The sequence below is a fragment of the Trichosurus vulpecula genome, chromosome 4 (assembly GCF_011100635.1).
Source record: "Trichosurus vulpecula isolate mTriVul1 chromosome 4, mTriVul1.pri, whole genome shotgun sequence".
NCBI classification, from domain to species: domain Eukaryota; kingdom Metazoa; phylum Chordata; class Mammalia; order Diprotodontia; family Phalangeridae; genus Trichosurus; species Trichosurus vulpecula.
In genome coordinates, this window is record NC_050576.1 from 221,583,499 (window position 1) to 221,596,511 (window position 13,013).

General features: G+C 42.9%; 1 protein-coding gene across 1 annotated transcript; it reads right to left on the bottom strand.

The window, feature by feature from the left end:
* Positions 1–4,139: 4,139 nt before the first annotated feature.
* C4H17orf99 (chromosome 4 C17orf99 homolog) lies at positions 4,140–9,493 on the bottom strand. The gene is given in 6 exon segments (XM_036755661.1): positions 4,140–4,282; positions 4,798–4,977; positions 4,980–5,066; positions 6,827–7,060; positions 7,243–7,305; positions 9,460–9,493. Coding segments are annotated over 6 exon segments (741 nt in total).
* Between the last annotated feature and the right edge of the window lie 3,520 nt (positions 9,494–13,013).

Consider the following 13,013-nt stretch of genomic DNA (forward strand, 5'->3'; position numbering starts at 1 on the left):
TTCCCCCCACTGCAAGCCAAACTCTTCTAGCTGCCAAATTCATATTTCTAAACTACAGATCTGAATGAATCAATTCCCTGCTCAAAAAGCGTCAGCGATTCCCTCCGGCCTCTCTGCCAGACCGTCTTTCCAGATATATTACGGGGTACGTTACTCTCTTTAGGAACACTACGTTCTAGCCAAACTTGCCTAACCCCCTGATCCTCACACATGGCTCTTCTCTCTTCCCTTTGTGTCTTTCCATACATTGTCTCTCATTGCCAGAAAAGACTCGCTCTTTGCTTCTGCCTGATAGAATGCCTAGCTTTCTTCAATGCTCAACTCAACTGCCACTTTCTTCCTCCACGAGGCCTTTCTTAATCCTCTCAGTTCCTAGTGCTTTCCCCCCTGGAAAATGTTTTGTATTTATAACAGTGTAAGTGTTGTTTCTCCTAATCAGAAGTAAACTTCTTCAAAGCAGGAAATGTTTCATTTTTATCTTTGTATGTACCTAGTGCCGAGCACAGAGTAGGTGTTTCATAAATGCTTGTGGACCATAATAAATTCAAAATAGATATATGACCCTAATATTAAGATTAGACTATTTTAAAAAACTGGAAGAGAAGCAGATCGTATCTTCACACTTAAGGGTAGGAAATGTATTCTTAGCCAAACAAGGGATGGAGGCGAAGATAAAATAAATGGCTTTGATTACATAAAACTGAATTGCTTCTGCACAAACAAAATTAGTATATTTAAGGAAAGAAGGAAAATGGTTGAATGGGGGGAAAATCTTTGTATCAAATTTCTCAGATAAGGTAAGAGTGAGACAACATATGTTAGACATATATGTATGTATATATGTACAAATGCACGTTTGGCCAGAGGCCATTCTTCAATACCTAAATGGTCAAAGGATTTGAACAAGCAGTAAACAAAAGACAGATTACAAACTATTAACAATTGTATGAAAGAAGAATTCAAATAACTAATAATAAAATAAATATAAATTAAAACAACCCTGAGGTTTTTATCTCACACCCCACAAATTGGCGAAGATGACAAAACACAAGAATAATCAATGTTGGTAGGACTATGGGAAGACAGTGACACTAGTGCATTGCTGGTGGAGCTGTGATTCAGTACAACTATTTTGGAATAGAACTTGGAATTATGCCAAGAATATGACTAAAATATCCATACCCTTTGACCCAGAGATTCCATTACTAGGCTTATACCCCAGCAGTCCGTTGATAAGAAGAAAGTCCCCATATATTTATAGCAGCACTCATTATGATAACAAAGAATTAGAAACAAAGTAGATGCCAATCGGCTGGGGAATGGCTAAACAAATTGTGGTAAATAAGTGTAATGAAATATTGCTGTGGGGTAAGAAATGATGAATATAATGAATACAGGGAAGTACTGAAAAATTAATATGATATGGTGCAGAGCAGAAGTAAATAGAGCCATATATAAATATTGTTATTCAGTCTTTTTAGTTGTGTCTGACTCTCCATGACCCCATTTCGGGTTTTCGCGGCAAAAATACTGGAGTGGTTTGCCATTTCCTTCTCCAGCTCATTTGACAGATAAGGAAACTGAGGCAAACAGTATCAAGTGACTTGCCCAGGGTCACTCAGCTATTATGTTCTGAGGCCAGATTTGAACTTAAGATGAGTCTTCCTGACTCTAGGCCTGCCATTCTATCCACTTTGCCACCTAGCTCAGACACACACACACACACACACACACACACACACACACACACAGAGTGACTACAATAAATAATAATAATAAAAACAACGTTTGTAAAATGCTCACCAGATGCCAGGCACTGTGCGAAAAGCTTTAACATTCTTATCTCATTTGATCCTCATAACAAGAGGATAACTTGACAGTAGGCCCTATTATCATTTCTATTTTATAGATGAGGAAATTGAGGCAAATGATGAGGAAAGAACCGGAAAGCAAATAAAAGTGAAAGTTGCAAAATTACGAAGAACAAACATGGCCCCAAAGAAGAGAAACAAGAAGATAGCCCCACCCCCACTCTTTTGAATGGATGGGAGGTCCATGGGTATGGTCCATTTCATATATTTTTAATCTTTTTCTATGTATTCATTGGGTTTAGTAGTCTTTTTCTCTTCTTTTTCTTTTCTTTTATTCTTTAAATAATATTATTATGTGGGCTGGCTCTCTGGGAATGGGGAGGAAGGGATACGGTGAGAAATTTTCATGATATAAATAAAAAGTTATTTTTAAAAAGAAAATAAATAAATGCTTGTTCAAGAGCCATTTCTGTGTGTGTGTGTGTGTGTGTGTGTGTGTGTGTGTGTGTATGATCAACAGATATGAATAAACTATTCTCAAAATAACTGTAAGGTATTAAGAACCATATGAAATATTGCTCTGAGTCAGTTATAATAAGAGAAATGCACATCTAAGCCACTCTGAGGCTTTGGCTCACACTCAGAAAATTGATGAAATGGCAAAACCATGAATAATCCATGTTACGGTGCTGTAAAAAGACAGGTAGTGTAAATTGAATTCAACTGTTCTGGAAAGTAATTTGGAATCATGCCCAAAAAAGTTACTCTATTATCCATATCCTTCACCTGGAAATCTGTTCTGATGATAGTCATATGCTCCACTGAAGTCCAAGACTAAAGAAAAAAATCCCAGATGTAGCAAAATGTTTTTTGCACCACTTTTTTTGGTGATAGCAAAAAAAAAAATGGAAGTAAAATAAACATACATTGATTGGAGGAATTGATGAACAAATTGCCTTATTTGAATATAATACAATATTGCTATGCCATAAGAAAACAGAAAAGGGAAATTCAGAAAAGCATGGGAAGACTTAAATGAATTGATGAAGAATGAAGAAAGTAGAATGAGGAAAACAGCATATGCAATGACTACAGCAATAAATGGAAAGAACAAAAAAAACAAAATTGAATGTACGATTATGACTAATCTTGACCGTGGAGAAGAATTGAGGAAGACCTGAGCTTAAATCCAGTCTCAGACACTTCCTAGCTGTGTGACCCTGCGCAAGTCACTTCACTGCTGTTTGCCTCACTTTCCCCATTTGTAAAATGAGGATAATACTAACAGCTCCCAGGGTTGTGACGAGGATCATTGTAAAGTGCTTAGCGCAGTGCCTGGCACATAGTAAAGTCAGCTGTCATCATCATCATCATCATTGTGGGGGAAGGGCTGTGAAATACTGCATATACACACTGCCACATCTCAGCAATGTACTGATAGATTTTACTTAATATAGTATGAAAGCAAAAGGCATTCATTTTAAAACAAATATTTACAGAACTTTAGAGTTGGAAGAGACTTCGTCATCTATCTAATTCAACCCCTAACTAACAAGAATCCCCACTATAAGGTACTCTACAAGTTTTTTACAGAAAGAGACAGGAAGGAAGGAAGAAATGGAGGGAGGGAGGAAGGGAGGAAGGAAGGAAAGAAGGAAGGAAGGAAGGAAGGAAGGAAGGAAGGAAGGAAGGAAGGAAGGAAGGAAGGAAGGAAGGAAGGAGGAAGGAAGGGCGGAGAGGGATGGAGGAAGGAAGGAAGGAAGTGGGGAGGAAAAGAAGGAAGGAATGATGGAGGGAAGGAAGGGAAGAAGGAAGGTCTCTAGGAGCCTCCATGGAATTAATAACACTTCGGCAATGACCACAGCCCAAACTCTTACACGGACAAACATGTAACCATACACACTTAACCCTCTGACAACCTAGCTGGTGCCATCATGGCTGGTAACACCTCTGCCTTTTTTCTCCACCCTTTGCTCTGGGATTGACACTGCCTTTCCTAACTCCTACTTTCTTTACCCTGACCTTCCCTGGCTTATAGTCCTTACCTTTGTCACGTTCTGGTACAGGATTATAAATGTGACAGCCACCATGGAAGTCAGACTTACAGCCAGTACAAAAGTTGGTGCCAGGGGCAGCTCCAAGCAACGATGTTAAAAACTTTCTTTCAGGTTTAGTGTCCTTTTCCCCACCCCAGCCTTAAGCAATCATAGAATCTCAAGAGTTGGTAAGGACTTTGGAGGGAATGTTGAGAAGTAGGGAAGAGGAATCTGTCTTTTGGCTGTTGGGTGTGAGTGTGCAGACCCTGGCTGGGGGCCTACTCCATTGTCATCAATTCTTTCCCAGGCCAAAGAGCAGATGTTGAGCAGATTTTCCTAGTTTAGCTATCAGGTCATCCTCTAAGTCCTCTTCCAATGGCATGTAGGTGACTGGGTTCTTAAAGGCTATTTCTGAAGAATAAAACCTCTGGTTTTCTAATGTAGAAAGGTTTTGGATATTGGCCCAGTTACATCATCTGTTGACATAAATTTGAAGCTAAGTTCATAAAAGATTCATGACCAAAAATTTGGCTTCCAGATATTTAGTTTGGTCATGGCAGTCTAGAAAGACTAGCTAAGATATATAAAGGCCACAAACAGAGGTGCTCATACTGGATTCAAAAAGCTGATTGTTAAATTTTCAATGTGAGCATTTATGCTGGAAATTAGCAAATGGTATAAATCAAGGCTTGATTTATTGTTCTGTTTATTGTCTAGGCTTAAGAGAATGATAGAGAAAATAAGGCAGATTCAACTTAAAAGTGTGTCATGATTACTTTGTTGTTTTTTGGAGAGCTGATTGTTAAATATTTACTAGCACAGCCCCGGCAAGTTTAATAACAGATCCCTAAGGCCAGTGAAATCATCAGTAGCAGCCTCATCAGGGGTTTTCATACTTCCTGGACTTCCCTTACTTCCCTCTTCATTTGTCCAAATAAAGGCTCTCTTACCTGGGGGCACCGGTGTGAGGGCACTGTACTCTGCACTGCCAATATTCTTGGCCTGGCATGTATACCAGGCTGATAGTTTGTTCACTGGGAAGGAAAAGATGGCTGGTCTTCCAGGGCGGGGTGTCTCCTCCATTAAGATGTGCCCATCCTTCCTGAATAGCATATAAGTGATGGGTGGGCGCCCTCAGATGCCAGGCATGACACCACCACCATTCCGCCTGATCCTGTATCCACTAGGGTGAAGTTGGCCTGAAGCTGAGACACTGGTTCTACGGAAGGAAGGTAGGAAAGGAGGAGAAAATGCTAAGTGGGTATAGCATGCTTGGGGCCTAGAATTGAAGAGGAGGGAACCATGTCTATTTTTGTCCAGCCCCACCGACACCTTCTCTTCCCCTTTTGTTCACTCATCAGGCCATCGATGCATTCATTTCTCAGCACCGTTTCCCAGAGGTCCCGAACTGATCACAGCCTTGCAATTGGGGCTCCTCTCAAGCCTGGTCAGAGGACACCGGCTAGTGTACTGGAGGGATATGTGGTCAGGAATGGGGAGAACACAACTCATTATTGCCAGAGGCAAGGGAAGGGGGGCTCTTGCCTGCTAAGGCCCTCTAACAATTCAACTCTCACTCTCATTGCTTTCATGAATTAGCCCATATCTCACTGATCTCTGGACGAGTCACTTAACTTCTGGTTGCCTCATTTTCTTCAACTGTGAAATGAGCAAAATTAGAGTACTTGCCTCCTTAGCAGAGTGCTTGGCACATAGTAGGCACTTAAGTATGTATTTCCTTCCTTCCTCTCCTCTGTATACAATGCTTATATTCTTGACCACACAATAAACCATTGTTATATCATTATATTCTGTCTTGTGTTGTTCAATATTAGTTCACGTGGAAAAACTTTGTCTCCCCAGCTAGCTCTTAGTGGTCAGGAAACATCATACTGTTTCTTATTCATCTTTGTATTCCTCAGCACAGAGCATGGCACAGTTTTCATTTTATTTTATTTTTTGCACAAGTCCTATGATTTTTTCCAGTCTGGAAACTTCCTCCACAAGGGAGGTTGCCGATCTGCAACCCTTGTGTTATTTATCGTCTTAGAGAGCTGCTTTGGGACACTGAGGCAGAACATAAACCCAGATCCTTCTGACTCTCATCCAAAACACCATGCTGCCTCTCATACATTGCACATGATAGGAGTTTGATGAGGGTTGAATATTATTCTTTTGTGTCCCCCGTCATCGGGGGATCTCATTTTTCCTGAGCACAATGTGAGGTACAAAGCCTACCTAGCGCAGTACTAGGTACATTACATGGTACTTAAAACTTACTTGCTTATTGACTTTTTGTTTCTGGGACTAGCAGTCCTTTCCTATGAAGCACTGTCCTTGTTCACCTTATTCTCTACGGCCCCCTGTTCCTCAATTACTCAATAATCATTTAATTTGTTGATCAATTGACTTATTTATTGATTTCTTTCTATTCTTCTCTCCCCACCCCTTTCCAGTTTACACAATATTTCTCAAATTGGTTTTCATGCAGCCTACACCAAGAAAGACACTGAGGTCTTATAGTATGATAGAAAGAGCACTTCTAGGAGCTTGGACACCTGGCAAGTCACCCATTGAGTTAATGTCAGAGTCAAGATGTTCCTCGGGTCTCAGTTTCCTCATCCATGAAATGAAAAGGCTGGATTTTGAGACCGTCTGACTTCTGAGGTCCTTTCCCTTCCACCTACATGTGGCCCATGATTCTTAAGATGTTATCAACTCTGCCTTTAGATGCCTGATATTCCTATACTCTGTCCACTCCAAACACAACTCCATGGACCTTTACCATCACCCAGCGTGATGAGACATCCCTAACAGACCTTTCCTATATGTTGGCCTGGAAACAATCTGTACTTTTAGAGAGAGAAGTTGACAAATGCAAGCTGGACCTTTTAAGGCTCTCTTGTGGCCTGGCTTAGCAGGTGCTGTTCTCGCATCCCTGTCCCACCTTAATCCATGCCCACCAACAACCCCACCTACCCCACAACTCCCAGAAGAGCTTCAGCATGTCACGGTAGGCTGTTTGCCCCAAAGCTGTGCTTGCATGGCAGTAGTAATTGAGTAAATCTGGCCGGGTCCTGAATGTGACAAGAATACGAAATCTGGCTGAGTGCTCATCATCCACAATCTTCTTTGATATCATGATACCAGATGTCTCCATGAGGATGTAGTTTATAATTGGAGGGCCCTGAATTGAGTGGCATAAAATATGAACTAGTTGGCTTTTTGGAAAGATCTTTATTTTTTTTTTTACATTTTTTTGAGGGGGGAAGACAGGGCAATTGGGGTTAAGTGCCCAAGGTCACACAGCTAGTAAAAGTGTGTTTAGTGTCTGAGGTCACGTTTGAACTCAGGTCCTCCTGACTCCAGGGCTGGTGCTCTACTCACTACGCCACCTAGCTGCCCCTATGGAAATATCTTTGTGATTTTGTAGGAGATGATGGGTTTAGACAGGACTCCTGTGGAGAACAGAAGGATTGCCAATCTCTTTACTTGCGTGATCTCAAGGAGGAGAAAAGAGGGGAGGAAAGGGAAATAGAGAAGAAAAGAAGGGAAGCAATAGAAAGAAATAGATTGGATGGAAAGAGGAGAGAAAAATGAAAGGGACAGAGAAAAATAGAAAAAAGAGTGAAGAAGAAATTAATTTTTTTTCCCCAAAGAGTGAAGGAGGTGACAAAGGTATATTTCTACTCTGACCCTTTCTTTTTCTCTCTCTACTCAATTCCAGCTAGCTCCCTCTCTCTCCAGTAAATAGAGCTTTAGCAGGCTGACTGGAGGACACAGGACAACAAACCAAGACTTCTGGGTCATAGACTCATAAAAAGAGCATTAGAGCTGTACAGGACCCTGGAGATCACCCAGCTCACACTACTAGAGAGGCAGTGTGGTCTAGTGGGAAAAGCCTTAGTCTTGGGGCCTGAGTATGTGGCTTTGAGCCTTGGCTTGGCTGCTTGTTATTGGTGAGACGTTGGGTAAATCACTTACTTCTTGAAGTCTCAGTTTCCTAGCCTCTAAAATAGGGGGGGATTGCCAGCTCTAACTCTATGATCTAACTGCCTTATTTTAAAGATGAGCCCCAAAGAGCGACTGGCTCAAGATTATATAACTAGGAGGTGGCAGAGTGGGTACTAGAACCTCTTGCTCTAGACTTCTAGTCCTTATACAAATCCCACCACTGGGAAATCTATCTTCTCTCATAAACTCAGCTTCTCCCTTCTCCTGTTGAAGATATTTATCCCCTTGTTTCCTAAGGAGATTTATCCTCCATGACTGTGGGGGAAGGGAGAGGGGTTGAGTCTTGCCTAATGGTCTTTTACCCTGGGCCTCTTATGCCTGGTTTTGCCCAACCTGGAACACTTCTTGACATCTTGTTCCCCAGTCTGGGGCCTTATCTTTCTTGAAGGACTGTGGGACTCCCTGAAGAGGGGCCCCCTGCCCTATACCTTTTGATAAGGATCTTAGAAATAGAAGTGGCTGGGCTAACCCTGCCTTGGTGACCCAACGGTTTCTTTTCTCAGAAGATCTCTTTCCCCAAGGCAGACCAGGCCACAGGCAACTTCTTTGGCTTCAAATTACTGTTGTTCCTTTCCCTTAAAAAAAAATCTGACATGTTTCACAAACCCTGTGGAAATTCACTTCTCCCAGAAGAGTCTCATATCTTTCTGGGCACAGCTGGATTTATTTTCTCTCGGAGGCCAGTATGATCTTGTCCACTTACCCAGGAAGTGGGAATGGGGCATGGGGGAAGTGTAGGTTACAAGGAGGCAAGTCCTTACTACCCAAACTTATCCCGCTCTCTTCCAGAGCTGGCCCCATCTTCCGGGAGGCGTGGTATTGTTGGATACCTGTCTAGCCTATATCTGGCCCTGTACCTGGAGAAGACTCTTTCAAGCACCCTCAAGGCCCTGACGACATGTTTGCCCATTTCCCCAGGCTGTCTATTCTCTAGTGCTTTCTGTCTGTAATTCCAGCTCTGGCCAAAGGAATTTCTAATCCCAGCCATCTCAGAGTATCCCAGCTTGTCCCCAGGTTCTGGGGCTGGACTCCAAGTTATAGGATAGGATCATAGAATCCTAATTTCAGAACTGGAAGGGGCCTTTGAGGTCATCCATCCAGTCACCCCTTCACTTTAAAGATGAAGAAACTGGAACTCAAAGGGGAAGTAATTTTCCCAAGGCCACACAAATAGTGGCAGAAATAGGGTCCAGTTGTGTCCTGCTCCTGTCTCCTTGCCACCTCCAGACTTGGATGCTCCTTGACCCCTGACTGTTCTTGTACTCACCTTCTCTTTGCACTCTGGAGGAGCTGCTGATGGCTGTAAAAGAGATGAGTTTGGTGAGAGGAGGTCTCAACATAAAATTGAGGGGCAAGAGGGCCTGGGAGGTTAAAGAGGGGGCAACTGGAGAAAAGCATCCGATCCCTAGGAAGCTATGGGAGCAAAGCACAGGATATGGGGCATTGGGGGTAGTCTCATGCCTCATTCTTCTTTATGCCTCCAGTTCTTTCCCCAGTGGACCTCCAGACCCTCATTTGCACACCTAATCCCTTCCTCTGGGGATCACTAGGACTCTTCCTCTCACCCCTCTGTCCCCACTGATCCAAGGCTAACTCACCAAGCATGGCTGTGCAGAACAGAAGAAGCTCCATAGTTTAAGCTTCAGGTCCCTTTGCCTTTTGGCCACTCCAGGCTTCTAATGCTTCTCTTCACTTCTCTATTTACCCACTTGACCGTGGCCACCAGGGTTCATACCACACCCCAGCAGGGCCCTGCCCTCCTCTTCCCAGTCCATCGGGGATTGCCTGCAGCATGCAGATAACTAGAAAAGCCAGGTAATGCCAAGAGGGCCTCTGTCTACTGGGATCTGTAGAAATGAAGTCAGACAGCGGTTATAAATTACTCTCCACCTGTCGTGGTCACTCAAATATCCCCTGCTCTACATCCTCCTGGAGAGCTGCCAAGACTGAGGACCTAATTCCCCTTCATGGACAAATAGTTCTCATCTCTGGTGCCTAAATATGTCCCCATGCTTTCCCGCTTTTGTGCCTTTGTACATGTCATTTCTTCTACCTTCTACCCTATCTCTTCTTGTCTGTAGTTCCGGTCCATACTTCAGTGTGATCTCAAATGTTGCCTTATCCATGAAGTTTTTTATCTGAGACCCACCTTCACTCTGTCTACCTTCTCCCCCAAGAGAAAGTGATTTCTCCCTCCTGTTTCCAGCAGGACTTGCTGTGTATGTCTTTTACTGTGCATTCAGACCTTTTAATACAGCCCTTGTGTTTTATCCCCACTACTGTACTGTGAGCTTCTATGAGGGCAGGGCTTTTATGAGCAGCCTTTCTGATCCAGAACCCCTCCCCTCCCCCAACATCTAGCATAGTGCCTTATAAAGTAAGTGTTCGATAGATATTTAAGGAGTGAATGAGACGGGAAGCATAGCACAGTCTTCCTGTCCCACTGTCTCCCGTAGAGCTGGGCATACGGTAATGATAGTAATGATGTAGAATCTGGTGACGCCCTTTCAGGGCTCCCCTAATGGCCATAATGTGGCCATGCCCACTCCAGTCAGAACCATAGCTCACAAAACCCCCACTGATGTATTTTTCCCCTCTAGTCAGCCAGAGGATATATTAGTTAAAATCAAAGGCATTTAATGAAATAGCACAGTAAAGAGAATATTTCCCCCCACAAACCTGCGGCACAGTCTTGCACAAATATTTACAACATCTTTGGGGAGAGTAGAAACACACAGGGATTAAGGGCATGCACATGGGAAATGTGGCCCAAGCGCAGAGCGGGTAGCTCCTGCCTTTGACCTATCAGGATCATTGCTATCTCCTGGTGATGTCGCCTCACCCTCCTCGCTGGGTTTGCTCCCCATTGGGTGTGATGTCTCCACTGGTCTATGGGTTGCTGCTAAGTGTGTGGTTTCAGCTGGGCATTGCTCTGTCATGTAATGGCACCTGCTAGGTGTGGTAATCTCTTCTGGGCATCATCCCATGCCACCAGCTTCTGGGCTATCTACCAAACATGTCAGCTGCAGTCTGCCAGGTGTAGCGGCTAAAACCTCTCTAGGATAAAGGAGAGCTGGCGGCTCTTTAGATGGAGCATCGCACCTAGCTAACCGAGGCCCTGCAGCTAGAGTGTGGGAGGCTCAGACTGAGTCTTTTCAATCCTTAGGGTTGATGAGCATCATCCATGTCATTTGATCTAAGGAAGTAAGGAAATGAGCCTTTATTTATTAAATGCTTACCATATACCAGGTACTCTACTAAGTGCTTTATAAATATCATCTCATTTGATTTTCACAGCAACCCTGAGGAGTAGATACAATTATGCCCACTTTACAGCAGAGGAAGCTGAGATAGACAGAGTGACTTACTCAGGGTCACACAGCTAGTAAGTGTCTGAGGCAGAATCTGAACTCAAGTCTTCCTGACTATAGGTAGGGCCTGGAATTTGTCTGGGCTCAAATTCATTTGCATGCTCTCGGGAATATCTTAGAACATGGAGTTTCAATCTCTGTTCATTGTTGTTTGGTCAAGTCTGACTCTCTGTGACCCCATTTGGGGTTTTCTTGGCAAAGAGTGGTTTGCCATTTCCTTCTCCAGCTCATTTTGCAGATGAGAAAACTGAGGCAAACAGGGTTAAGTGACTTGCCCAGGGTCACACAGCTAATAAATATCTGAGGTCATATTTGAACTCAGGTCTTCCTGACTTCAGGCCTGGCACTCTATCCACTGTGCCACCCAGTTTCCTCTATGATGAATATAATATATAGCATATAATCAATAACATACATGACAGTGAGGTATAAATGAAACTAAGGACACAAATTTCAATGCAATTCACAACGCATGAAAGACAGTGTGGTATAGTGGATAAAAACCTGGAGTCAGAGCTAGAAAGACCTGGGTTCAAGGACCGCTTCTGATACATACTGGCTATGTGACCCTGAACAAGTCACCGTTCTAGGCAACTCCCTAAGATTATAAATTGCAGAAAAGATACCAATCCAAATTGGTAGAGGGAGTTTTCTTACCTAGGAATTCCCTATACCCATGAACTCTTAAATCCAATCTCTGTCCCTATCCCTATGGCTGAGCAGAGATTGGAGCAGCTAGGTGTCACAGTTGATAGAGTGCCAGGCCTGAAGCCTGACCTCAGATACTTCCTAGCTATGTGACCTTGGGCAAGTCACTTAACCCCATTTGCCTCAGTTTCCTCATCTATAAAATGAGCTGGAGAAGGATATGGCAAACCACTCCAGTATCTTTACCAAGAAAATGCAAAATAGGGTCATGGAGAGTCAGACATGACAGAACAAGGAGCAAAGATTGAAACTCTCTGTTCTAAGATATTCCCAAGAGCCTGTCTGATTTAGCATGCAAGTGAATTTAAACCCAGATAAAAGGTAAACCAAAAGTACACCAAGAGGTCACCATTCTCTAAGTCCTACCCAACTTCGCATTTCTTCCTCTACTTCTCCATCAGCCACAAATACTCTGGTGTTATAATTCTGGCCAGTGAAAAACCTTTTTGTCTCTCTACATCTCCTCCCCCCACTAAAGAATTTGCAGTCCTAAAAATGTTATGGGGTACACTTGAGCATTTGTGAATGTATAACATGGGCGACACAAATTGACAAATAATATCCAACTACATGATAGAGTATACATGCAGATACCTAATATATGACATTTATATTAGAACTGCGTGCAGCTAGCATGAGCACATAGAAAGATCATGTGCAGAAATGTGTAACAAAGCAATAGTACATTTACAACATTGCATACCAGCATATACAGCAATGATGTTAAATACAGTAATAAAAGCATATTGCATAACAAACACAGAAGTCATAAGCTAGTCATAATAGCATTCTCCAATTATACACAAAACATCCTGCACCACAGTAATTGGCATCATTGGTTCCATGGATAGCCACTTCCCCCATTTCTCCTAAAGCATGATATTTGATCTGGGTCACTGACCTAATAGGCCTGGACCTTCTGTTATGACCTCCTGAGGTTGTGGATGACCCAGGCTTCCTGTCATCATCTTCAGATCTACTGGGCTGCAGTCACGAACTTTAGCATGGCTTGGCTATCACTGTCTCCAAGTGTGGGTAACCCCTATTTCCTAGATCTTTCCACAATTTGAGTA